Source organism: Gekko japonicus, unplaced genomic scaffold (assembly GCF_001447785.1).
Source record: "Gekko japonicus isolate JY-2015 unplaced genomic scaffold, Gekko_japonicus_V1.1 scaffold346, whole genome shotgun sequence".
Classification (NCBI taxonomy): Eukaryota; Metazoa; Chordata; class Lepidosauria; order Squamata; family Gekkonidae; genus Gekko; species Gekko japonicus.
This window is the reverse complement of record NW_015161414.1, coordinates 636,948-664,701: the sequence shown is the minus strand read 5'-3', so window position 1 is coordinate 664,701 and position 27,754 is coordinate 636,948. Positions and strand designations below refer to the sequence as shown.

Here is a 27,754-nt window from a genome sequence, read left to right as displayed (position 1 = left end):
AGGCGTCCCAGTCCTCGGTCGCTGGTTCGAATGCCTCGAACTTCGGGCTATTGGCCATAGCTGCGATCGCTGCCACCGGTGCTGGTGGTGCCTGTCGCTGCTCTGCCACGGCGAGCTGCTGCTCTTGGTTGTCCGTCGTTGGTTCGGGACCAGCGGGGCTGCCTACCCGCTCCTGGATCCCACCCTCGTCGCCAATTGTTAAGTCCGTGCTTAACAAAGTAGTCAGAGAGTGATTTCAGAAAACTCAGGTTTATTCAGCTCTTCAATCGACTTCTTCTGACACGGTACAACTCCTCATAGCCCGAACAGCTTGTCCATTTCAGCTGCTCGGTATTTAAACATTCCGGGCTAATGTAGCCACACCTACTGTACATTAAACCAACCTATCAGGTTGTGTGCATGAACGACCAATCATAAGCGGTCCCGCTTACAAACATTCAAATCTGATTGGCCACAATACTTTTCGGCGCGAATCCCTGCTGAAGCTTGAAGCTTTGCATGGCTTCTCTATGGGAGGATTTACATACCTCCTAATGCATTCAGGCAGCATCTGAATACATTACACATTCATCCCCCACCCTCCCACCCGCCTGCCTGCCACGAAAATTGAACCAATACCTCTGTTTGCCACATGGGTCTTTTCCCCAGTGAGCTATTATAAGGGACAAAGGCCTCTGCAGGATCAAGGCATTGGTTGTGCAGTTCTCCGTCCAGACTGGAAGGGAACACAGCTGAGCCAGAAGTGAGTTTCATCCCCCACCCTCCCACCCGCCTGCCTGCCACGAAAATTGAACCAATACCTCTGTTTGCCACATGGGTCTTTTCCCCAGTGAGCTATTATAAGGGACAAAGGCCTCTGCAGGATCAAGGCATTGGTTGTGCAGTTCTCCGTCCAGACTGGAAGGGAACACAGCTGAGCCAGAAGTGAGTGGCACCATAATCAGCAAGCAGTGGTCAGCGCCGGTTATTGCTCCACCTAGACTAGATCAAGATGGATAGCCGAGTTAGGTCCTTTCCGCACTAGACCTTAAATCCTGGTTCAGCCGTCCCTGAACTTACATTCTACACTACACTCGAGTTCACCCCTGTAATTATCTTGGGGTATTCTTTGTTTCCACATTACGTTGACGTCACCCCGGTTTCGCCTGTGGTGTATTCGAAAAGGCTTACATGAATTGCCGCATTATCTCTCCATGATAAGCTCGAGCCAGAGGAAGGCTCCTCCGAGCCAACTTGCTATTGGTCGGTCCACAACAGCGACCAATCAGAACTGTACCAATTCCCTGCGCGGGAAGAACTTTCATTGGACGTTATCCGCACAACCTCATTGGTTGTTTATTGTAAATAAATGTTAATGTTAAGTTGTTCTGGTTATGACTTCTTTCAAGCGCTTGTTCGTACCTACAATAAAGCTGATCACTACTGTTGAAATCGCTCTCCGGTTCTTTCTTAGCGGCCATCTAACATCGCCCCACACTTGTCCCAGGATAAATGGATGCTGTTATAACCAGCGATAAATTCAAGGTATTGTGTTGCGAGTTGCACTCTGATAAAACCAGGGATGAGATCCAAGTGCGGAAAGGACCTTAGTCTGTCTGTAGCAGTGGAAAAGAGCAAGAGTCCAGTAGCACCTTCAAGATTAACAAAAGAAGAACTGAGCAGTGACTCACGAAAGCTCATACCCTGCCTGCCACATATTTATTTGTCTTTAAGGTGCTACTGGGCTCTTGCTCTTTTCTACCACCTGGACTAGGAAGGGTAAGCTGGAGTTCCCAACAGGAAAAGGCCTCTGGCACAATTGAAGGAAGGAGGGGCCAAATCTCTCCACCCCAGCTTGCTCCACAGGCAGATGACTCCAACAAGGCAAAGGGACCTGGGAGTTAGCCCTCTTATTCAAGAGACAACCATTTGAAATTGTATTTCAGTGTGCTGGAAATTGCTCCCAGGACCCACTTGGGAAGCTGGATCCCTCAGCCAAGCATAGGACACTTACAGGAGGAATTTCTGTACAGTAATGACATAAATAAAGGCCTGTGATGCAGTCCCAACAGATCCTCCCACAGGCTATTCAGGCCTCACTTTACACTCTGAGGCTGCTCTGACCTATGCTGAGAGGAACTGAACGCTCACATGTATTAAGGACATGACATGAATACTCAGTTGTGTATTCTCTTGTTCCGGCCCTAGTGAATTCACCCCACTTGCCTGACTCTCCGAAACTCTGCCCAGCCAAACCTTTGTGCAGAAGAGGCCTTGGGCATGTGGATGTTGTGGTCAGAATGTTCTCTTTGTTCACCTGTAGGAAGAGGTGCTGAGCTCATGGCTGCAGACCTTCCCAGAGTGTGTTCAGGCCTTGCCAGACCTCCTTACAGTGAAGTCTACTCGGTCTCCTTTGTTCCTTCAGGTGTTGTTTGGCACGTGGGTAGGGGCAGGATGACATTAGGGAGCCATGCCAGCATTGCTGTGCATTGGTTGGCTGCATCCATTGTAGCCCAGAGGCGCAGCCTTACTATAGGGTAGCCCCAACAGCAGGGGCACCCCACTCCTGACCTGAACCAGAGACCCACAAACGTCAGGCCAAAGGAAGCATCCTCAGCCTGCACCACACAGAGCAAGCCAAAGCTCTGGGAAAAGGGTCTCCATTTTCAGGTTTCATAAGGCAGGCCTCAGAGTTGTGATAAGATTGTTGTCGGATCTGGTGCAATTGCACTACCCTCCTTGCAGTATGACTTTCTTGGAAGTATTTCCCCACTGCTGAGTACTCACAGGATACCAACTAGAAATGGGTTTGGGCTGTCAAACAGCTACCCATCTGGAATTTGTCTCTTATGCACTTCTTTCCTGGCTCCATAATGGCCCGGCCAAGAGAAAACAATAGCAGTGTGAATCTGTGGCTGGAGCTGATACAACAGTTCAGAAAGGGGGGAGGTCTTCCTTTGTCATGGTGCTTTTGAAGCAATATGTCACTATTACAAAAAAAAAACCCCTCCAGCCACTGGGTCACTGTACTGTTCATCTGTTCCATGTCTAAAGGAAAACACCCCCGTGACCCACAAAAATGTACACATCTTGAGAAGGTTTAATTAACTTCTTTAACACATAGCCATACCATATCACAAGCTATTGTTAAAACATCCAGCTCCTAGTTCCACATTCGAGTCTATTCTCACAACCAATGTACCCATGGGAGACAGCATCTTACAAGGTATGGCTGGAAGACGTATTATACAGGAACCTAGAAAAATCTAAACAGGTATAAGCCTGGTCAGTGCTTGGATAATGGACCTCTTAGGAACCAAGGTTCTATGGTAGCTGTGGGTTCCATGTTAGGAATAGGCAATGTATAAATGTAATAATGGCAAACACAGAAGCATATGTGTACTTCGTGTGTCCAAGCCTGGGCCTCTAAGCAGTAACAGGGAGCATCTTATGTATGTACTTTCCAGTACAACTAATCTTCTGACAGGTCCATCTGATATCAAATTGTTGGTCACTGGATACAGTCAAGAGATGGTGAGTCTTGGTGGTGGCCCCCCGTTATGGAAACAGCTGTTAATAAGTTCTGACAGGTTGATTTCAGTTCCTAGCATCTGCAGTTAAAGGAGCTCACGTGGCAGGTGTTTAGGACATACCTGTCCATCTCTGGCACCTCAAAGTAGGTAATCTAGTTGCTAAGCAAGATGGACCAATGGTCTAGCTTATTATAAAGCAGCTTTATATGTTCATATCTCTAATGTGTATTATGTAAAATAAACACATGTGAAGCTACTATAAACTGAATCAGACCCGTGGTCCACCAAGGGCAGTATTGTCTACTCAGACTGACAGCAGCTCTCCAGGGTCTCAGGGAGAAGCCTTTCCTATCACCTACTATCTGATCCTTTTTAGCTGGAGATGCCAGAGATTGAACCTGGCACCTTCTGCATGTGAAGCAGATGCTCTACCACTGAGACATAGCCCCTTCCTAAATGCTGAGAAATACTGGAAAGGCTGAGAAAGATTATCTGAATATTTGGAGTGAGGTGCCACCAATATGCAGGTGACACCCATCTTCTGTTGCTCCTTTTCATCTAATCTAAAGGGAGCTCTGGATGTTCTGAACATAAACTGACATTCCATACACATAAGATGGAGAAATTGTGGGTGTGCTCATTGGGCCATGAAGGTAGTGTTCAACCAGTTTTGTATGGGAAAAGAACAGGTTTACAATGTGGGGTGCTTTGAGATCCAGCTTTGCTCAGGTGGCATCAGTTAGTAGCATGGAATGCATTTCCACTAACTTCAGCTGCATCTCCTTCAGGGAAAAAAATGTCACAATTATATATTCCCTCAGGGTGAAGGTTTTGCTCATTTTAAACCTCCAAAGAAAAAATGCATTTCTTCATGGGGTTCTTCTTTGGTGTAGTGGTTAGTTTCAGATTAGGATGGGACACCTAGGTTCAAATTTCTGCTCTGCCATAGATGACCTTCGGTCAGTCACACACTCTCTGCTTAACGTACCTCACAGGTTTGTTGTGAGGATAAAATGGAGAAGAATGATGTAAGCTGCTTTGGGTCCCCATTGTGGAGAAAAGCAGGGTATAAATGAAGTAAATAAATGCAGCTGAAGAGGAAGAATGAGTGAATGGAAAGGCAAAAAGGAAACATGGAGGGGTGAGGACATGTAGTTTGCCAGGAGAAGGGGGAAAGGAAACAATGTAGGGAGTGGAATACAGTGGAAATTGAGGTGCTTCCCCCACAAGATTTGTGGGTTCCCTCTTGTACATCAGGGCCAAGCCCAGCAGCTGGCACCATTGAACTTGGTTTGGCCCAGCTCAATAACTGGAATCAAGCAGAGTTTCCCCAGGAAGAGGCTGCCAGGGTAAGGGAAGGAAGGCAAGATGAAGGTGGGCGTTGGCTGCTGGGTGGGAAGAGAGAAGAAAGAAAGAAAAGGGGAGAGGCTGTAGAACAGGGGTGTCAAACTCATTTGTTATGTGGGCCAGATCTGACATAAACGAGACCTTGCTGGGCTGGGCCATGTGTGTCATAAAATATAATGCCAGGTAATGGAGATATAAACTTTATAAAGGACACAGTTACACAATTAAATATTTTTAAACTTTAAATAAAACATGCTTAAAACACTAGCACTCTTGCAATATTTTGTCTTTTTAACAGTCTCTGATAACTGACACCTTTTGCTCTGAATTATTGCATCAAAATGTCTGTGCTGTAGCAATCTTGAGAATACTGTTCAGGTGTGTATCTGTAAGCTGCAAACCTACTTTTGATTTATTGACATTCATTACAGAAATCTCATGCTCAGTGTTCTGAGCCTAGGACCCAGGGGGAAAACATGAAATGGCTGGGCATTGTGAGCTTTTGTACACAAGTTGCTTCATGTGCTGATCAAGAACATGAGAAGGCATCCTGACACAGACTGAGGGCTATGTATTTGTCTACAAAACTGCACTTTCCCCCAAAGAAATAACTACAACTTCCTACAAAGGAAATGTGCTGGGTGAACTTGGTGTGGACACACACACTCAGCCTAATCCACCTCACTAGCTTGTTGGTGTTCCTCCTCTAAAATAGTTCAGATTGCTTTCTTTCTGAGAAAGACTGGATCATGAGGCCATGAATACAGTGAAAAGGGGGAGGGAACCCAGTTGCACCCAGGAGAGCCCTGGCATAAAAAACCCAACAACACACACACACACTGTAGCAAGGCACACAAATGCTCATACCTTGAACAAAACTTTGTTGGTCTTAAAGGTGCTTGGTATTTCTCCCCTGCGACTGAGGCAGCCTAGCAAACCAAGCTCTCCCTCATTCATTCCCTCCAGGGAGGAGCCTCAGCCAGTGAAGGAAATAAAAGCTTCCCTTTGTCTTCTGTATACAATTGAGGCAGCCTGGCCAGGAAGCAAGCTCTGGCTGGTTCCCTCCCTGTGAGAGGAGGAGGGGGAGGAGCCTCAGCCAGTGTTTTACCAGACTCTCTCAATCACACAGGAGAGACTTGCCTATCTATCTCTCCTGTGTGATTGAGAGAATCTGGTAAAGCAAGCTGCAACATGGCTGCAGCAGCAGAACTGGAAAAGGAAGCAGAAAACAGCCAGGGCCTTGCAGGCCAGATTGTTTGACACCGTGCTAGAGGACTGCAGAGAAGGAAAAGAGGATATAGTGGGGGAGGGGAAATGAGATTGCTCCCTGTAAGTCCTTGTGGGTCCCACCACTGTACCCTTCTAAACCCATTGATTTCATTAGACATAGATGGGTGTAACTGATTAGACTTTTAAACACTTTTACACTTACACTTTTAGAAGCAATCATAATCCAGTCTATTCCTAAAGTCTCAATTAATTCAGTTGGCCTTACTTACAAGCAAGTGTTCTTAGGACTGTAGCCCTATTTTTCTTGTTAATTTACTACTGATAGGAACTAAATATGCACTGTAGATTGGTGTTATTTTCTTGTTTTAGTGCCTGTTTTTAAATGAATGTTTTTAAATAAAGGTGTTTTGCACTTTGAAGACTTTTTTATTTTTAGAGTGGAAAGGCAGACGGCAGGTTATAAATTCTTTTTTCCAAATAAATAAGTAAAGGAACATTAATGGCTGCATTTCTTTAGGAGGATACCCACACAAACGCTCACTTGTTTCCTTTAGGCGGTGTTATGTGTCTGGGGGAGTTAACTAATTTTCGTCCTCGCGATTTCTAAAGCTATCAGCCTGAAGGGTAAGATAGGATATGGATTCCTGAACAAAATCCGGAAAGACGACGCAATCCTACTTCCCTCCCAAGCGAAACCTGAAAAGAGACTGACAGGGCGCGCGCTGCCCTGGCACCACGTGACAGGGGCTGACCCTTCGTGTTACTCCCCCACGCACGTGACGGTGGTTTCCCCTTGCCTTTGGGGGCTTCAGGCTTGCACGGCCGCCGTCCATCCTCTGCACCCAGCCGCCTGGCGGATGTGACGTCCTGGGCCGCTAGGTTGCTGCGCAGTTCTCCGGAGAGCAGCAGCGAACGAGAGACAGCCTGGAAGGAGCCGCCGGGAGGGACCTGTAGTGAAATAGCAGCAGCCGCGGCAGCCGCTCCAGGCTCGGCCCCCTCCCGCCTCAGCCACCGAGAGCGAGAGAGCCACAGCCGGGCCGGCGCCGCCGCTGCGACAAACCGCCGCAGTCTCGTAAGTGAAGGAGCCGAGCGCCGCCGCAGCCGCCTCGGCTCCTCCCCTCCACCGCGGCCCCCTCGGGAAGGGAAGGAGAAGGGGAGGGGGTGGCCAGCCGTTCTGCCTCCCGGCGCCCCCGCGGGGTTCGCCGCTCCGTGTTTGCCTCTTTCCCCCCGCCCTGGTTGCAATTCCCCGGGCAAGGCCGCGGTGGGGGATGTACGGCCAGTGCGAGGCCCTGCGGAGAGGGCAGAGCCGCTCACGCCGCCCTGAGGCGAGGAGGCGGCCGCGTTCCGTTTCTTGGCCTCTTTCTGGCTATGCCACGGCGATGCTTTGCGGGCGCGCTTGGCGACTCTCGGCGCGGGGGGGATATCCTCCTTGGGCCCGGGTTTAGGTTAGGTCGCGAGGGCGCCTCGCCAAGTTAGTGTTGTGGCCGCGGGAAGCATTGGAAGAGGTGCCCGCTTTGCCAGGGGAGGGGAGAGGGGATTAGGCTGTGCTTCCGCTCACTATCGGCCGCGGTGACAAAGAGAAAAACGTGTAAGCAGTCTTAAAATTGGAGCGCTGCGCAGAGAGAAAAATTGCACCCGTGGTGGTCTTCCTGAATGAGACTTTCAGAGTTTCCTCACTTAAAATATGAGAGACTGTTTGGGGTTTTGCGTTCTTTGAGGCTGCAGTCCCGTTTCTTTCCTGGGAACGAGTTCAGTTAAAATCGGTGATATGTATTTCCAAAGATATATGTATGTTGTTGAACTGTATCACTATAAACCTGTGCACACCGGTTGTGGATGAAAATTAGTGATCTCTGTGGCCCTCACTGTCAACTAAAAATGGTTAGGATACAGTTGCTTAGTCACTTAGACATATGCTTTCTATACAGTGTAATACAGAGCTTACTGCTTGGTTATAAGAACAGATTTATCCTCAGCATGATTTGTATGAATGTCCCAAACCAAGGGTATTGATTATAGAACACCATGTCAATAAAAGTTGTATAGACACTTAGGTAACATGTTCAGTGCTGTCTTAGGTGTTTTCGACAACCATATATGAATACTAAATATACACTGGATGTGATCCAAAATTTTTGAGCTTCATTTTGCCACTATGGTATTGGGGATTTTCATTCAGGCAGTTTTCTAGAAGCACATTTGGGACTTTTTAGTGATGAAAGATCTGGAGCTGTACAATTGAAAGCAGTGTGAGAAAAGTTTATATATCTCTAGTTCCACATATCAGTAGTCATTGAGAACTCAAATTATGAGCCACATTTTTGGTAGTTAAAATTAATTGCCAGAATTAGAAGTTAAGCCATAAAATGTATCTTTATTATGTTTACGTTGCTTTTCCTTTAAGCCATCTTTACAGAAACCTGAGATTTTACGAGCTATTAAACTGATTTGCAAGTGATTGGTAGCAGACTACCAGGCCAGTGTGAGTAGAGGCTTTTTAGTAAAGTTTAATAACCAAGAATCAGCATGTATGGTCTGGCCTAAGTGTGTGTACTAAATTAGAACCTGAAAGTGCTGGAAACATACTGTGATGGAACAAGCTTTGTTTTCTTAGGAACTTGAAAGGGGGTAGGGTGAGAAATTGTAGTCTGTGGGGTGCAAGAATATGCTTGAGCAGTCACAAAATTCCCTCAGTTTTCAGGAGTCTTTTGAGAAGACTTGCAGTGCAGTTCTGTATGTGTCTATTCATAAGAAACCCCACCGTTTTAAAATGGGGCTTACTTCCAAGAAAATGTAGATAGGCCATATCTTTTTGTAATTTCATGCTATTCATGTATTAACTTAAATATTTGAAGTGCCCTTCAGTTTTGCTTAACTCTGGCACAGCCTTGTGAAGTGACTGCTGAGGGAAGAGCAAGGAGTGCTTTCTTGCTGTTCTGTTTTCAGCTGCCTGCTGAGTGCTTCCTTGTTGGCAATTGTCTGAACATCGACATTCCATTTCAGATAGCAGAATGTCTTATTGCCTGGTTCTGCAACCAGCAAAACAATCATTCTGATTTTACTGCATTGGGTGAAAGGAGTTCTGATATTTGTATATCCTATCCATCGAACATCTGTATCTCAGTTGTAAAACTGTGCAGGGTAAACTGGTCTAACTTTATAAAAATGTTGTTGGTAGTGGATTCTTCTTGAAAAGTGCTGTAAGTAACATGCAGTGTTCGAGTTGAGTACTGGTTGTTTATTTCCTAATTTTGAGTTAGATATGCCAAACTTGGGAAGATTATCCTAGGGTTAGGTACCTCACACACACTTTATATTGTCTTCAAAAATATGCAGATACAGCACTTGTTGCAAATTATTCTGTGTCACAAGGCTAATCTGAATGCTCCAAAATGTGAACATTCTGTTCTAAATGCGCCAGCTGGTTCAGTATTTATAGCTTTCCAAATTAAGGTCGAGATCTTTGGTAACTCTAACTCTAAATGTATCACTGAAGAAGCGATAGATGGTGGCTGAGATAAAACTTTATGGAAAAAAGGTTAACTGAGTTATTTCCAAAAGGTCTACCGAATCTGTGAACCATATTGGGGAACCATACAAAATACGAGATAAAATTAAGGCTTGATATGCTTTCAGAAGAGCCGAAATATATTGGGCTCCACAGGTGTAAAAAATATATATTTTTAAGTGCCAATAGTGCTAGTTCAACTTTCCCTTTAAGATATTGGACATGCTTGGTCCACTTCAGATTTGATTGAAAAATAATGCCTGAGTATTTAAATTCATCAACCTGCTGGCATTTATAAGCTCCTATTTTCCATTCCTTACTTTGTCTTTTAGATGATTTAGTAAATATTGCTATTTTAGATTTATCTTAGTTAATTTCCAATAATTCATTGTCACAATACGCAATAAAGGGTCTTATTTCAAATTTCAGCCCAATGCGCGTCCTTAATATCAGCATTAAGTCATCAGCATATAGCAGATAAGATCCAATATAAGGTGCATGGGTAGGTATAGTTTGCAGTCTAGGAACGAAGTCATTCAAGTATAAATTAAATAGATGTGGAGCAAGGATGCACCCTTGTCATACCCCTCTGAATTGTTATTGGGTTGGACACAGTTTGGTGCAGTGGTTAGGAGTGAGGACTCTAATCTGGGACAACTGGGTTTTATTCCCCACTCCACCACATGCAGCTGCTGGCGTGACCTTGGGTCAGTCACAAGTTCTCTCAGAGCTGTTCTCTCAAGAGCAGTTCTTGAAAGAGCTCACTCAGCCCCACCTACGTCACGGGGTGTCTGTTGTGGGGAGGGGAAGGGAAAGGAGTTTCTAAGCCTCTCTGAGACTCCTTCAGGTAGTGAAGGGCGGGGTATAAATCCAATCTCTTCTTCTTCTTAACTTGTGCTACATTTCCTGAATAAACATTTTCACCTGTGGCTGCATTAAATCAAGCAGATGCTAAGCTTCATTCCCAAAATGAAAGTTGTAATTCCTAATTTGAAATTGGTGGCTCAGAGCCTGTACTTATATTATTTATGATGGGTTGGTAGAAGATTTCTGCAGATGGAAGGGAGGGGTGATTTTTTGCCAATTCCTCCCTCCTACTGCATACCTCTGACTCTCTCCTCATCATGCTTCCAGGAATGTCTTGTCCTCCAGAATTTTGGGGAGCATCTTGGCTTCACAGGAGAGGTTGGAATTCACATTCTGCTGATGAGAATTTCTTCAATCAGCAGGGATTTTCTGTGGGATCGAAGCCAGTAAATAGTAACTTTTAGATAAAGCTTCTAAAAGTAGATCTTGAAAGCAAATCGTTATTTGAAACCAAATTTGAGTGTCTTTGTTTTATTTTCAGAGAATGAAAATAATCCATGGTATTCTATGTCTTTTAGCAAACAATATATTGAGATTAAATTTTAGTTTAGGGTGTTGAATTATCTAAAGAAATAAGCATTGAGAATTTGACAGTTAAGAACTGCATAACTAAACCTCTCATTTCAGGGCTGGTCTCTGAGCTATATAAGTGCTAAAAACTGTTACAAGCTGCAATATATGCAGAAAGATATTGTGCCAAATATTAGGGCAACTGTGTAGTCTTCCTTTAGATACTATGAACACATTAGTAACCCTTAAAAGAATCAGATCAGCTGGTCCAGGGGCTTGTTGTTGGGTTAGTTCCCCAAACATACACCCAAAGAATTGCTTGTATAACCGCTAGAGGCTTTACAATTGGTTTGTTGGGCAGGGGCAATTTTGTATCCGTGCAAAGAAGTATGAGCATATCTTTTAAAGGGATCGTTTTCCCTCTTAAGAGAACTTTTGTTCTCTGAAGTGCAACAAAACTATGATTGTCACTTCCAGGAAGTATTGTTAAAACAAAGTGGTAGTTAACCTTCATTTGGGCCTGTGTGCATTTGCAGGCAATGGTATAGAGGCATAAGGCTGCATTGTAAAGATGTGGGGTGGATCCAGCAAGATTTCAGTGTGGCATTTCAGGCTGCCATGGGGGGTGCCAGAAGTTACACACTGCTGGCAGAGGGAAAATGGTCTTGGATCCACCCTGCTTATGATCACTCTTTCATGTGGTACTAGCCGGCATGTCATCAGAGGATGCAATTAACAATGTTAAAGCGAAGAAGAGCGTTTGTTGCATGTGCAAGGAAGTGAGAATGTAAGATGAAATTAGGGTATCTGTTTAATATTTCACTTGAACAATAGTGTTTATGAACTTCATAGTCTTTTCCCAACTTCTTTCTTACAGTTATTGAAATCATGAATCCTGTCTATAGTCCTGGATCTTCTGGGGTTCCCTATGCAAATGCCAAAGGAATTGGTTATCCAGGTATGTAAAACTCTAAACATATTACCTTGGTGGTAATAAATAAACTGGATATTGAGTTTTGATTTCAAATTACAGTTTGGATGGAGTAGCCAGTTATCTCCTATTGGACATCTAAATAACAAACTGTTCAAGCCGTGAAGGTAGCCAAAAACTGCTGTTGGCTGCATGTGTAGATCTAGAGAAACTGGGCTTGAGTGATGTTACATCAGTTTGCATTTGCAACACCACTTTCTTCTGGTATAAAGGATATCAGAAACACAGGAGAATTCCAGGAAACTGTGGTTGTACTTTCTACTGTCAGTCTTCCAAAAGGGTAGGTAGGTAACATGTCATGTGCAGATTGGTGGCGCTACCCTGAGGCAGCAGGTCCTGTGGTGAGCAATTGTGCTACTTGGCTGTGATCCCAGAAGGCGCAGAAAGTGCCTCAGAGCTAATGCTGGTTCTGTATTCTTTTCTGGGTCCAGAAGGCATGGAAAGGGCCACAAAACTACAGTGCTAAGGGTGGTTTTTTCCTATTTCTGTGCTTGGAAAAGCTGCATGACATTGATTGAAATTGCTGAAGTAATTGTTTTCATTTAAACTAATCTTTCTTGTATAGCATCATACAAGAAGTACTATTTTGTACACTTACAGTGGGATCTTTTACATTTTAGCCTACGGGTACAGGACTGTAGTCTCAGTGTTCAAAATAATCTTCATCACATTTCAGCAGAACCACTCAGTTTGGTTTCAAGTAATGCAGATCAGAGGATGATTTGATATCATGGCTTAACATTCTGTTTGGGGCTATAAAATGGTTCACTTGACAGATTAATATTCAGTATCTGATCTTGATTATATTCTGAAATGAACTAACAGTAATAGAAAATATACTGCCATGTACTTAATGCAAGATAAGGCGCCATCATTTTTCTTCTGGTGCATGACTATAAAAGGTTGTGCTGCTCTTCCTTTGTTTCTTCATGAGGAAGTGATGTATTTGCAGGAATACTCTGCTATTCTTGCCTCACTAGAAGCATTAGTATTTCTTGCAAATACTTAGTATCTACAAAATGTTGATTCCTTTTAGTTAAAATAGCTTCTGTAAACTGCTGTTAGGATCTGTCAAAAGTGAAAATAATTCAAGATGGCAGCGGCCACCAGTGACGAGGCAGTTCGTGGTGATGGCCCCGCAGGCATTAAGAGGGCTCATATGGGTATTCCCAAGGCGGTCTTCATAGAAGATGTTGATTCTTTCATGAAAACAGCCAGGAGAAGAGACAGCAGACATAGTGCTCAAGAAACTTGGATGAACAGTATCAGAAATATAATATATGGAGCTTAACCTTGCCCAGGAGAAAAGATTTAAAAAATCAAATTCCTGGAATTAAGCAGACATTAGAGATCTTAAAGAACATGCAGAAGAAAAAAGAGTCCACAAAAACAATGGAAACCAGATTTTTATTGGCAGATAAACCTCTACTGTAAAGCATCAGTTCCTCCTACAGATAAAGTGTGCCTCTGGTTGGGGGCCAACGTAATGCTGGAGTATGATATTGATGAAGCCCAGGCACTGCTAGAAAAGAATCTCTCCACAGCTACAAGGAACCTGGAGTTACTAGAGGCTCCCCCACTTAGTAGGAAGCTGTTAATGCTACTATGTAATCTTAAAAAATATGCCAATTGATATGTTCCCATTGACTATAGTATAAAATTCAGAGTTCCTATTAAGCAATAGGCAGTGCAGTCCTATAAAGCTTACTCAAAAGCAGGTCCCTCTGTATTAAATTGGGCTTCCTTTTAAGTAAGTGCAGATAAATGTTCAGCCTTAGAGTTGTTAGCATCTTTTTACAGTATTTGAAATGCACTGATTTCAGCCTTGCAACAGGATGTTTAAGCATGCAGACTTTTCAAGTGCATCTAGTGCAGTGGTTAGAGTGGTTACCATGTCTGTAGTTCAAATATCATCTTGGCCATAAACTGACTGTTTGGTCTCAGACAAACCATTATGTCTCAGCCCTGTCCTACTGTGAGGGACTTGGCAAATAAGTCCACAAAGGTCACCAAGCTAACAATTTAGGAGACTACTAATGTACAATTGAATGTTAGGTATGTAGCTCAAAAGAGTTAATGCAGGTTTTCAGTAAATCTTCCATGCTTAGTCTCATGGAAGAAATTCTTGCTCACCTCTGGTGACTAGAAAAGTACCATTTAACATGTCTTTATTAATAGTGTCTTACTTTATAGGCTGTTGGAAAGATTGACAGCTTGTGTTGAAGGCTTGAACACTTAAGGAAAACAGTATATAAATGTTTATTGATATTTCAGTTTGTAGTATCACTATGTGTGCTTGGAGATGTAGTCATTTGTAATCCTTGCTTGCACACTTCAGATGTGTAAAATAAAGTTCTGTGTGGAATTCACAGTATGAGTAAGCAAGTACATGTTTGTGGAATTAACAACTATTAAGAAAAATTGCTTGTAAACCTTTTTAAGAGTCTTGGGCGCCGAGAACACATGCACCTGTTACAACATGTTGGTTTAGCAGGTAGCCACAACTACCCACAGATTCTGGATCTATCCACTTTAAATGTGACTGTGTGCATTATTTGTGCTTATGGCCATGTGAACAACCCTTGGGATATTCTTCAAATGATAACTCTGTTGCACAATAATACAGAGTTTATTTCTGAATATTTTTGGCTGAAACAGTTTGACCGTGCAGTACCCATCCATCATAATAAACACAGGCCAGGCCAGTTCCATAATTACTGCCTAGATATCTAAAATTTGCCCAAATATGTTTGAGATGTATATTTTCTGTGCAATCTGAAAGATTGGTTGTGTTGTCTTTTAATAGCTTGTATGAGTACTAACTCTTTGGTAGGAATCCAGCTTTCTGCTGATGGAAAAAGGAGTGGTCCCCTTTGATCACTAAATAAAGTGGTTGCTGGAGATCATGGGACCTGCATATACAAAAGCCATTTGAGACCCAGGGCTTTAGTAGGGAGGGGATTGGGTAACATTCATTGTGGGGGGGGGGGGACTGGTTGGATTCAACCCTGTAATTCTATGTTTACATTTTATCTTAAAAATAACTTGGTATCATTTAAACCTCAACCTGTGATTGTATATATTCAACAAATACTGCCTTATTCCACTTGATTCTCTGGAATTAGTATAGCAGTTTTGTGTGCCTTAGGCTATATGAGCTTTCAGCCAAACAGCTTCACACATAATTTTGGTAACAAATGTTTTGAGAGGAAATGAGTTATCAACAGTTTTGACTTACGTTGCTGCTGTTAGCATCTGTTGATATCAAGAGTATGCTGGACATTATATACAGTAATGGAATATTACCTGCTTGGAAGGCAGAAGTCTGAATCCCATGACCTTCATTTATATTGCTGAGATGTTTCTCTTTAAATTGCAAGTGGGGAACTTGCAGGGACTCATGGATGAAGGGAGATGCCATTTCCCCCTTGCTATGTCCCTCAACATTCATGTTGCACCCTTTCCTCCTATCTCCTTAGCCCCAAACCACCTTGCTGGCCAGCTCATAGGGTCTACCAGCTTGAGGCTGGATCCACATTTGGGACCCGAGTATTTATGGAATTGTTTATGGTTTTATGATATGCTGTAACCTGTCCTGAGCCCGCTCACGGGGTAGGGTGGGATCAAAATGGCAAAAATAAATAGAGACATAGTGATAAAGTTGCTTTAATAAATTTTAGCTTATTTAGAAAATACTATTTGGGTAGCACTGTAGGTAATAAAGTACTTTGTGACTGCTTCTTCTCAGCTGGATTCCCAATGGGCTATGCAGCTGCTGCTCCTGCCTATTCTCCTAACATGTACCCTGCAGCAAATCCTACATTCCAAACAGGTATGTATGTGGAAGCATTGTGAAAAACTTAACAGTATGGAGAGTACTGGGACAAAAGACATGAGAAATTGTATGTAGTATGTACAAAACATATTTTATGCTTGGGAAATAATGATTGACATGAACTTTCTTCCACCCCCAGTTCAAAGAGATAATTTGAAAAATCACCACCTGCACCCCCTTTTAAAAGCTTATCAAGACCATTCCCTGTGTATGTTTGGTCAGTAATTATGCCCAATATAAGGACTGGTTAATTTAGAAATCCATGAGCTAGGGTTGCTCCATTTTCTTTGCCTCTCAACCTGTCAGCCGCAGCATCCTGCTAGTAAAACTAGGCCGATGAGGCTTGAAAACATGTAGTTAGATTATTTTCTGATTCTGGGCTGACTTAGCTTGGAATCTGTAGCTTTATTATCAGCATGTCATTCATTGCACAGTGCTTTTGCAGCTCATAGAGCTATACAAAATGGTCTTCCTTAGATACTGTTGTTTGTTTTTTCTCATCGTTACTTGCCTGTCTGTAGTTAAGATGTTGCATTGGGTAAGTCTGTCATGAGATTTCTTATGGTACACACATGTGTAAGGAGAGCAGTGTAATAAAATTTTTGTAAACGATGAAGGACACATAGCTAAATTTGAAGACAAGTGACTGTCAGTACAAAAAGACTAAATGTGGCTATTTTATCTTTGTTTCAGGTTATACGCCAGGCACACCATATAAAGTTTCCTGTTCACCCACAAGTGGGGCAGTGCCTCCCTATTCTTCATCGCCCAATCCCTACCAAACTGCAGTGTATCCGGTTCGAAGTGCCTATCCACAGCAGAATCCATATGCACAGGTAAAATCATAAGAGAGATTTCTCACTTGTTTTGTGAATGATGGGAGAATACAGGGTTTGTCCTGACTAGTGTTTTGTGAATATATAGCTAGTAGATGACTCAGTACATGTGTATTGTGTCTCTTTCTTCTCATTCCTCATGTTTTACTTTAGATAGCACTTCTATGGGCTATCTCATTTGGGGTTAAATTATTTTTCTTATGAAATATGATTCTGTTGCATCTCTCCATCTCCCATGTCCATATCAATGTAAACATTTGAGGAAGAAGATAGCTTATCATTCTCCATGATATTTAGTTTTCTATGTGCAGGGCATTTTTGTATGATGGGGCATACAATCACCTATAATCAGAAGTAGTACAGGTCTATCCCATGGGAGGGGTGGTGGTTCTGCAGTAACAGAATGTGTATATGATAGTTGTGGCAAATACTACTTTTTCTACAAGCTACTGGGATAGGAACGCCAAAGGCTGCAGTCCTATGTACCTTTATGTGGGTGTTGGCCCCTTGAAATTAGTGAATGCTGTTTCCAAGTTAGCATGGATAGGAACAGGAACTTGGATATAAACTCCTAAGTGATAAATGACTGCAAATACAAGGAACAAATTTAAATATCCAGATTTCAAATGATTTTGTCTTGGGGAATTCCAGTGAGGACAAGCACTGCAGTATCAATGTAGCACATAGAGGCATCTTTGAGATCTCATGTATGGAACTGCCATCTTATGTGCAAAGCAGAGAAAAATGTCCACAAAACTAACTTTAACTCACCTGATGCAGAAATTGAGTTATAAGTAGATTAAATAAATGCATAGTCTTCACCTCTTTATCCCTGCTTCCCTCTCTCTCCACTACTTTCCTCTTTAGGTTGTAAGCTCTTTAGGGCAGTAGCTGTTTTGCTGTTTTCTTAAGGGCCACAGTTCTGTATTGCTGTATAAATAAGCAAATAAATTCTGAGCCAGTCGGGTCTGGGGACTGAACACATGCTTAGTCTTGAACTGAGCATGATCAGTAAGTTGCTTTTCTTTTTAAAAGATCAGGTATTCTTCTGAAGACAAAATGCAAAGATGGAGGGTGGAGCGCAGATCAGCCCTGCTTGCTTGGGAGAAATTAATACCTGCCCCATTTCGAATGCAGTGTTCCATCTCTGATTTCGTGTCTGTGTAATTAATGGCATTTTCCAGAAACTTATTTATGTATGCATGTTCACCAGTGCGAAGAAGTTTATGTTTTTTCCCCCAACAGCAAGGCACTTACTATACACAGCCTTTATATGCAGCACCACCCCACGTAATTCATCATACTACAGTTGTGCAGCCCAATGGAATGCCAGCAACTATGTATCCAGCACCAATTCCACCCCCTAGAGGAAATGGTGTCACTATGGGAATGGTGGCTGGGACCACAATGGCAATGTCAGCAGGTACAGCCATCTTTCTTTTTGTTATCCTGTCACAGGATTGTGTAGAAATTGTAGTTCACTTTTTGGTTTAAAAGTAATTGTCCTTGATCTCTATTAACTTGGTCAACTAGATGTCACATGTAAATTCTCAGGCATATTCTGGTAAGTGTGTATTATGTCTATGAGCATGGATACTGCTTTTTTTGTTTAAGTGGCTTATAGCTACTGATATTAATCCTGTGTATTATCTAAAAAAAAATTTAAAAAAACATTTACTCTACCAGCCAGGAAGTGATGCTGAGTTACATAAACTGCAAATGCATCATTAACTACTTTTTTTGTCTGAAACCTCTGCTATTCACTTCAGTCAAGCTTTAACACAACACTTGAGACTTTTTGAATTGTAGATGATTCTAATACTGTTTATTTGGTATGTGTGATATGTTTATAAATCAGGAAAATACTTTTTGGTTGAAGAGTTACCCATCAGTATTGTGTAACTGTCTGCAGCAAAATTTGCATGTTGTGGAAGGGTGGGACATAAATTTAAGTGCGAAAGGAACATTTGGTTGATGGGTGCCATACCCGCTCTCTTACCATAGTTTATCTCTTTCTGTTCTGTTCCCCACTGCTGGGGTGGACTAATTTAAAAATAGGAGTCTATGTTATCACATATAGTTTGGCCCTGTATTCCCTGTCTGTGGAATAGAAATAGCATGACTTTACATTACAGGGTTGATGTAAAGAATCCTGATATAAGATACATGTGAAATGCTAGGCTTTATCTGAGTGTTCTGTGAAAATGGGAGTCTTTCGTGCAAAAAAAGGTCACATGCTGCTACCTGAAGTTCACTTTGTTTTTGTTTTCATTGGTGTGCTGCTAGCTGTTTGATATTGATAGTTGTCTTTTAAATTCATTGGGTAAGAAGTCACAGTGGATCCCAGTTCTCTGCAAAAACATTTTGAAGACACTGGGTAGTAGCAAAAAATATTAATATCAGCTAGCAAGTGGAGAGGGAGGGGCTAAGTCCCATGAGTAAGGAATCATGGAAGGACTGCCCCACTCCTGGACCACCGAGAAGGAAGATTCACGGTAAGTGAAGACAAATCTCCGTTCTATCAAAAGATCTAGTCAACTTGGTCACCGTTCATTTGTGGATGCATGATGTAATCTGTTAAAGCTATGAAATCGTGAAATATTTTTCCACCTTCAGGTACCTTGTTGACAACACATTCCCCAACTCCTGTAGCCCCACACCCAGTTACAATGCCTACTTATCGGGCCCCAGGAACTCCAACTTATAGCTATGTGCCCCCACAGTGGTGATTACCAGGCAGTGTAAGTAATTGGCACAACTTGTTTTATTTTTATTTGTAAGTGGGCAAGTAATTGTAGCAGATTCTTCATGAGAGAACTAGCATAAGACATGACTGAATTCTTGTGGGGTGGGGGAGGTAGTTGTCAGGAGCCATTCTGGAATTTGCACTCTGTAAGTAATGTATTTAACCTTGTTTTCCTGGATGTTTCTTCTGTTGGAAAATGCTCTCCAAGCACAGCTATTGATATACTCAGGATCCTAATGATGATAATTTTGATTTTGTATAAAAAAATTATTGAGTGAGGCCCTTGGGGTCTGAGGGTTTTACTTGGCCTCCTACAGTATGCAGAAACCACTCTTTTCCATAAGGAAATGCTTGCTATATCGTCTACTCAACAAGCCAGCAACACTGCCAGCGAGCTGGTTTAAGTAGCTATGAAAACATTGGCTCAGCAGTTTTCAGCAGTTTCATTTCTCCTCTCCCTATTTAAGTCCTCAAGATCATTCAGCAAAAAGTGAACAATGCGAGTTAGCCTCATTCTTCAGAAAAGATAGTAGATGCATTTGGGCAATTGCAAAATAACCGTATTTGAAGTAACTTTGTTATCTTGGGGGGAAACTTTAAGAGTGATCAGAATCTTTTTTATAATTGAATGTTCCATCCCTGTTCTATTGACAGTCTGAACACAATTTCATCCTTATATTAAAATATCCATTCAAATGAGACATAAGTATATCTGGGCTTTCTAGTACAGCTTTAGTGGGTGCATTTCCAAAGTGAACAACATACAGTGCATTCAGTGAGGAAGAAGAATAAGGCTATGCTGTCTCTAGAACACAAACTGTACAGAGACTGTTTTGCTTGGCAAGCCTTTGTAACATGGCTGGTCTTGAGACTGAGACACCTAGTGATGTGCTGTATCTGAAAAAAATCTGTATTGGTATGTTTTGTTGCAGTAAACCAGACTGAGATGCTACTTAGGCTTTTTGTCACCCTCCTTTGCAGGTTTAGAGATGGGAGATATGCAATCAAGTAACTGAGGTTTAAAAGTTGGTGCTGAAGCCCTCATGCCTCCAACCAGGACTTATTTCTTCTGATGCTTGCAACCCTTTGCTAAACACTAATTCCAGATCACTGAAGATTTCCCAGTGCTGCATATCTTACATCTTGGAACTCCAGGAGTTAGTCTTAAAGCAAATCCTGTTTTGTGGACTGTCTTGCAATTTTTTAGCTAATTATAATGATTAAAGGGAGTATAAATTTATTGATCATATCTAGTTGAATGCATGTTTAAGAAACACACAAAGCTTGCTCAATCTACCTGCTGTGACTGATGCAAAAACTGTCATATGCAAAATCCAAAGGAGCCGAGAAGTATTTTACAATTTGTTTTACTAATGCACTGTTGTAATGTATGCAGGGTCTTAAAAGGTAGAATTGTGAAAGTGATTCTTTTTTCATAGAAAAACCATACTATACATTAGGAAGTGCTTTAACCTTTTAAGGTTGATGAAGGCACCAGTTGAAGGGGGCACCATAAAGTGACATTTTCCTTTCCTAGTTCATTGACTGGAAAAGGAGTTTGTAGTTTGTAGAAATCTTACAGAGGATCAGTTTACCATGCATACCTATTCCATTTCCTTTTTTTCCTTTTTGATTCAGTGTTACATGGACATTCTTAAGGATAAGAATTAAATTATACAAAAATGTTGTACCGTCATCAGTGAACAAAAGCAGCTTGTCTTGCTGTCTGGATCATCAAGGCATACTTACTTTGTTAGATTATTAGGTGGAAAACTGTCTACACAGTGGTTTACCTCCTAGAAAAATCACTGATTCAGATGATTGCTGTTATGTTCAGAAAATTTCCACACTGCCAGTAGAATCAAATTCCATTTGGCTTCAAATTTTGCCCCGCCCCCCCCCAGAACATACTAGTCCTTTCCAGCTGAAAATGTTGCAGTTTAGACCAGTTTGCTTTTGTAAAATGTACTAATGCCAGAATATTTCAGTCAGTAGGAAGGAATTCAACTATGTGTTCTGAAGTAAGTTTCCATGTTTAATATTTAAAGGGGAACAAATAATTTTAAACGGCTTTTTTATTGGATTGATTTCCTTGCAGCATAGATTATGAACAAAGTGTAGCAATGAGCGGTTGTCAGGACACAAGAGTTTTTCTGCCCCCCCCCCCCAAAAAAATTGTTACTAAATTAGAAAATGATCGAGTATAGAGGTATTCATTGGTGGCAGTATTTTTTTTTTGTGTTAAACTTTGCATAACCTCTTTTTGCCTACTAAAATTGCATTTGGAAAACTGAGTTAAGGAAGCAGATGCAGTATTTCATTGCAAAGAACCACTTCTGAACTCTGCTACAGCTTGAGTTTTTACAGAAGTACCTCAGTCAATGCTCTGGGGATATAGGGCTAGTCTTGGAACCTTATTTGTGTACCAAAATCATTATGATCCTGTATTTTTTTTAAAGTTTCATTGCTAAATGCAATCAAGGGCTTTCTTTAAATTGGCATAATTTAACATACAGTAATCGGACATTTATTTTCCCAGTACTTGTTGCCAGCAATAAATTTGTGCAGTAAATGGTTATAAACGCCATTCCCTTTTAAAAGTTAATGATTTCTGTGTAGTATTTTGGTAGTACATTCACAAGGCTTTTAAAATTGTGAAATATGAGTGTCCTTTGCTTTATTTTGGAGTGATATACTGGGGGTGATCAGTCTTTTAATCAGATTTGGTAGCTACTCCTGTGTAGCATGCTTGCTGATTTTAATGCTGCTCTCCCGTCCTTTCCTGGGGTAGGAGGCTTCTGCACCTCACACCCCAGTTGAGGCCAGGGCCTTGACGGCTTAACTTTTTTGCAATAAGCACTCTTCATATATTTTTTTACTTTAGGTTTTATAAAGTTTATTTTCCATGGACCCATCCCATCCAAAAGCCTTTAGCACAACAAAAAGTAAAGTTACTTTAAATCTTAGTCTTGAGAACCTTCTGTATAGAAGACCTTCTTTCCCCTACCATTTGAATCTGTACTGCTTAGGATGAGTCTGCTTAGCTATTCTCTTTGAAGAATCAGTTCACAAAGTGCTCCACAGGCTAGTGATAATTTGATATGGACAGATGTCCGATTTAGCAAATTTCAAGTTTAAAAAAAATATCTCTGGCCATGTAGAACAATTGAGTTTTGAAACAAGGCTATGCTGAAATGAAAACCAATGAATACAGCACCTCTTTCACTCTCTTGGCATAACTACCCTGAACGCCTTCTGCTCATGCAGCACTTTGTGAATGGTAAGGACAACATTATAATTTATTTTTCTCCTATTTCACATTTCTAAATGCTTCCTCTTACTTTCTGTACACCATAGTAGTTGCAGCCTTTAGGTGATCTAAGTTGAGCACTTTCTTCTAAGTTGTGTTATGGGATCCATCTGCAAGGGAGGAATAGTACTTATTGCAAAAGATCACTGCACCTTCCAGAACTTCTAATCTGTGGGTGGGAGGGAGAGGAGAGGGCATTTTACTGGAGGTGGCCCTATGCTTCCAGTAGACTCACTAGGGAAGTAACCAAAAGCACAGTGACGAGGGGTGTATATAGCTTGGTATATTGTTGCAAATAATAAAAAGCATGAATATGAAACTGAAAGTTTGTACTTCAAATGGGGTTACAGACAGCAGGGGGATGTTGTGGATCTTCTGCTGCTGCTCATTCCACTCCCGATGTAGAATTCCTGTGGGGAGGGTATGCGTGCGCGGGTGTGTGTGTGTTGTAAAATCTCAGATTCATCGTATGTAGCTGTGTTGGAACTCCCCAGAAAACTTTAAAGGGGAATTTAATGCAGTAGAGACAAGGCTCAAATCAAGCTGCTGTCAAGTGAATGCAGCCAATATACTTATCAACTTAGAACTGAATTAAAAAATCAGCAATAACAAAACAAAAGTCTTGGGTTTCACTTCAGACATGCGTTTAAACAATATTGAAGGTATAGAGGAGATTCCAAAAATAGGTAACACACAGTGTAGTCTAGAGAATTATTCCAGTCTAAACCCACTGAAATAAATGGATTTAGATTGGAGTAATTCTGTATAGGATTGGGCAGATAGTATCCTAAGTGTGTATCTTAAAAAAATAAATTGCATTCTGTGGAACTGCTCTTTGCCCAAAAGCTAGTAGATGTAACAGGTGTTAGCACTAACCAAATAAGAGGAAGCTAATAAAGCCTCCATTAATCCTGGCTATAAATGTTGAACTAGAAACCGTTGTTGAGGATACACAGATTCTAAGAAATACTCTGAGAAATTTATAAAGCAAGCATAAAAGGTGTGTTTGGTGTTGTGATCGTGATGGGGTTGGGGAGGAAGGGGATTCACAGTAGCTGGATTTCTGAAACTGAAAAGCCACTTAGAGTTCTAATTTTTCTGACTAAAACTCATGGTACACCATTCACATCAAAACATTTCATTGTCAGTTGGCTTCTCCAACCAGTGTTAATCTCTGTGGTGAAATTAGAATTGGCAGGGCAGAACGTTTACTTGTTTCTGTAACAAGAACTTCCTACTTCTTGACCACTGTATTTTTAAGCAGCTTTAACTTTGTCCTGGTTAAAATGCAGGAATCTTGGAGGGGTTATCTTGTTATATATGGAACAGAGTATTTGTGAAATCTGCTTAGATGGAAACATCAGGTTGACATTTTTAGATGAATATCCAGTCTTTAGTGGCTACTTCTGAAAAAAGCATTGGTTTAAAAAAAAGCTTTAATGTTCCTGCTGGTCAGTCGTGTCACTATATGAACTCCCTGATAGATGTGAGGATTGGCATAGCCTTTTGCATTGGGTTACTCTGCTAGGAACCATCAAGGGATGTGAACCTGTCCAGGTAGTAAACAAATACCTTTTCTGTCTTTGCATGTTGAACACAACACCCACAAATCCAGAGCTTTGTGTGAGTGTTGATGCACATGTGGAACTTCTCTGAAAGCCTTGTTTCCCAGTTGACTTCAGTGAAGGGAAAGCTTTTGTGTTACCTGTTGCTCTCAATATGTGAAGCTTATTCCCCTCCTTCCCCCCTCCCGTTTGCCATTTGCCATGGATCTAGAAATGCAGGCAGAGGAGTTCCATGTGTGCATTGAAACATCTGTGAAGATCCTTTTGGTCAGGGTGCAGACAGAAAGAAGGTCAATATTATAACAAAGTTAAAAGCCTATTTTGCATTAGTGTCTCAGATTTGAGGGTTTAAGCTTTGTCTTTTTCAGGCTATTTGAACGGGTTTTACAGCTAATAATAGGAAGTTAAGGTGGGAGAGACAGGAGCATCTGACCCTTTCTAATGTGATAGAAAATTTGAGTGTATCAGGAGCCAGTTTAACATATCAAGGTATTCTGAACAGTTTAACCTCTAATTATCCAGCATCAGTGTCTGTGTGACTTGTTTCCAATCTGGTGTGACTTTTTGAGCACTTAGCAAGCAAACTGGAGAAGCTTCATTTAGCTTGCTGCTGTACAGACTTGTTTTTAGTAGAACGGATCTGTTAGTGGGATTTTATTGTAGTGCTATTATTGGCTGCCCTTGTGGGGTGAAAGGGGGAGTGCATGCAACAGAGGTTCAAGAGGCCCCAGTAATAGTGTTTGTTATAAAATAGGCACAGGTTTCCTTTTTTGATAACTTTTTTTAAGAAGAAAAACTGTCTTAACAGTTGTATTGGTACTTTTTTCCAAGTTTAGGTCAATGTTGTCTTCCAGAACAAGTTTAAAGCATCACATCTGCATTGAACTATTGCATCAACACTTAAGAGTGGCAATTCCATTCTGAGCCAATTGTGTAAAATTCATTTTTATTTTTATGCAATCCAATTAGTAGATGAGCTCAGAGTTAAATTCTTAAAAGCACGTTTATGTAACAGGAATTGTTATGTATTAATACTTCAGTTTTCAATAAAGATTGACTGTGTTGCTTAATGTGGTCTTATTTATCTGCCAATTACAGCCCCCCCCCCCCAAACATACACGTACACATTTGCATACTCTGGACAAGCTGATCAGTGCAGATGGCCACCATTTGACACAAATTTATTTTGAAAGTTTTAAGTCAAATACAGATCTGGCCTGCCTTATGATGTACAGTGCAATCCTAAACAGAGCTACATCTTTTGCTTATTTAGCAGTCAGACCCCTCCTCTTGCAGAGGAGCAGTTTATTGCTTATAGAGGCAGAACACCTCTCCATACATCACCCCAATATCTTAGTGCCAGGGCACTGCTTGGGCCAAAATGGACCAAGATGGATGCCAGCCAGGCATCAGCCAGGAAAACAGCTTTCAAGGTGTGAGAGCGGCTGGCTGGCTACTACCTCCTTGCTCTTGCATGACTTTAAAACAATGAGTCATCTCAGACCTATTGATTCACTCAGCATAATCCCATCAGCACCCCACCCACACTTCCCATTATACCCCGATTAACTGGCAATTAATCAACGCTTAAATCTTTTCACTTTCCTAAATGCCCTTCTCATCCTGTGCTTGTGTATCAAGCTTCTCACACCTTTTTGTCTACCTCTGGTAAAACCATTAAGTCATTGTGTTTGCCTGTTATCCCTGCCTAAGAGTACATTTTGCCCTATAACTAGTGCCACCCAGCAGTGTGTGTTCCTGGTACCAACCACATACACCCCCACTTTGTGAGCTCTCCTCTCTCCTCCTGAAACGCTGGCCATTTTGCTCTTCAACTTGCTACTTCTATGGACCTTGTCAAGCTCGGTAATTGTCCTTCCCTAAAAATCTCCCCTTTCCTACTTGCTTTCCTTAGTCAGCTCTTATATGTGTTTCATTGTGGGTGCATTTTTGTTTATTTTCTTTTTAATAAAAACCTTCCTGGTTAAACATCTGTGTGGTTTATTTGAGAGTTCTCTTAAAGGGAAAAATCTTGGTATATATAAGTAGATAATCCCAGTAACTCGCCTCTCACTCGGTCTCCTTTGCTCATTCCCCCAACTAATTAGGAGACTGCTATTTGGGTAAATGTAGCGTTGCTAGGGATTGTACTGGTCATGTCATGCCACCAATGTGTTGTCTTGCTGCCCCAACAAACACTACTTCAAAACGATTGCTATTTTCTTCAAAAGGAAACCAGTATTGCTTGTTGGTCAAAGATTCCATATATTGTACTGATGCATTGTTCCAGAAAAGAGTACTGCATGGAAGTGTCACCAAAGATTGTGTTCTTATAGAGAGGTGTGATTTCCCTCCTGTGTAAGTCTAAAATTCAACACATTTTTCCTTATTCCATTAAATTTTTCGATGGCAGCGAAATGGGCAAGGGCAACTACAGCTGAAGCACAAAGGACAAAGTTGCTCAGATCAGGTTCCCTTTCAGTGGGATTAGAAATTTAAAGTAGCAAGCAAACCAAGACCCTTTGGTCTATGTAGTAGCCCTGTGTCAAAGGCTGCTACCAGGGGAGCCCATGGACTTGCATGGGAGGCAAGGCCTTGCTTACTACCAAATAGGAACATGATTCCTAGTGTATCTGACTGGCTTGAATTCTGCTGTGATGTGTGCACAGGAACAAATGTTTGTCTCAAGTATTAAATCTCTTCTTGGTGATTTGAAAATTAGCAAGCTCCTCCTATTCTTCATATCCATCCAAGAAGGATACATAGTGGCATCTCCCTTACAAATAAAAGAGGAATGGTGGTGGCACTTCTCTAGAACATTCCACACGCTCCAAAATCAGTTCGCTCTCTGATCTGTCATTCAGAGGGTCTCCCTATCCACTGGCTGCTTTGCCTGAGTCCTGCCTCCAACATTCTAAACATTTTGCTTTTCCTCCCCCCCCCCATAGCCAGTCAGAACACAGAGGTTATTTGCATATGCAGCCTCATTGGCCTCTGCCTCGGAACACAGAGGTCGTTTGCATATGCGACTTGATTGGCTTTTGCCTCTAACATTCTAAACAGTTTGCTCTTCTGAGGTAAAATGTGTCCAATCTCCAGGTGAGGGCTGGAGATCACTCAGAATCACAACTGCTTTCCAGACGGCAGAGATCAGTTCCCCTGGAGAAAATGGTGGGCTCTGTATCCTTATATGCTGCTGAGGTGGCCACCGTATGACAGCCAATGTGACGTAGCAGTCAGGGCTTCAGAGCACAGGAGAGGCTGCAGGTGTGTGTGGGGGGTGGAAAGCTGAAAAGTGAGGGGGAAATAAAGGTAGGTTGATGATTGGCTGGGAAGGAGATAGGGTTGCCAACTCCAGGTGGGAAATTCCTGGAGATGTGAGGGATGGAGCCTGCAGAGGGTGAGGTTTCAGGAGGCATGGGACCTCGGACAGGTACAAAACCATAGACTCCACTCTCCAAACCAACTATTCCCTTGGGAACCATTGTTGCCAATCT

General features: G+C 41.9%; 1 protein-coding gene across 1 annotated transcript; it reads left to right on the top strand.

Annotated features, from left to right (window-relative positions):
- Positions 1–6,930: 6,930 nt before the first annotated feature.
- FAM168B (family with sequence similarity 168 member B) lies at positions 6,931–25,267 on the top strand. Its single transcript, XM_015427506.1, has 7 exons — positions 6,931–7,161; positions 11,852–11,932; positions 15,714–15,797; positions 16,494–16,636; positions 17,882–18,059; positions 19,253–19,377; positions 20,364–25,267. The coding sequence occupies exons 2-6, from the start codon at positions 11,863–11,865 to the stop codon at positions 19,363–19,365; spliced, it is 588 nt and encodes a 195-aa protein (XP_015282992.1). The 5' UTR covers positions 6,931–7,161; positions 11,852–11,862; the 3' UTR covers positions 19,366–19,377; positions 20,364–25,267.
- Positions 25,268–27,754: the final 2,487 nt, after the last annotated feature.

Coding starts and splice junctions, on each gene's coding strand:
- FAM168B (XM_015427506.1), top strand. CDS start 11,863: ATGAATCCTGTCTATAGTCCTGGATCTTCTGGGGTTCCCTATGCAAAT. Junction 11,933..15,713: donor CAAAGGAATTGGTTATCCAG/GTATGTAAAACT, acceptor GCTTCTTCTCAG/CTGGATTCCCAATGGGCTAT. Junction 16,637..17,881: donor AGCAGAATCCATATGCACAG/GTAAAATCATAA, acceptor TTCCCCCAACAG/CAAGGCACTTACTATACACA.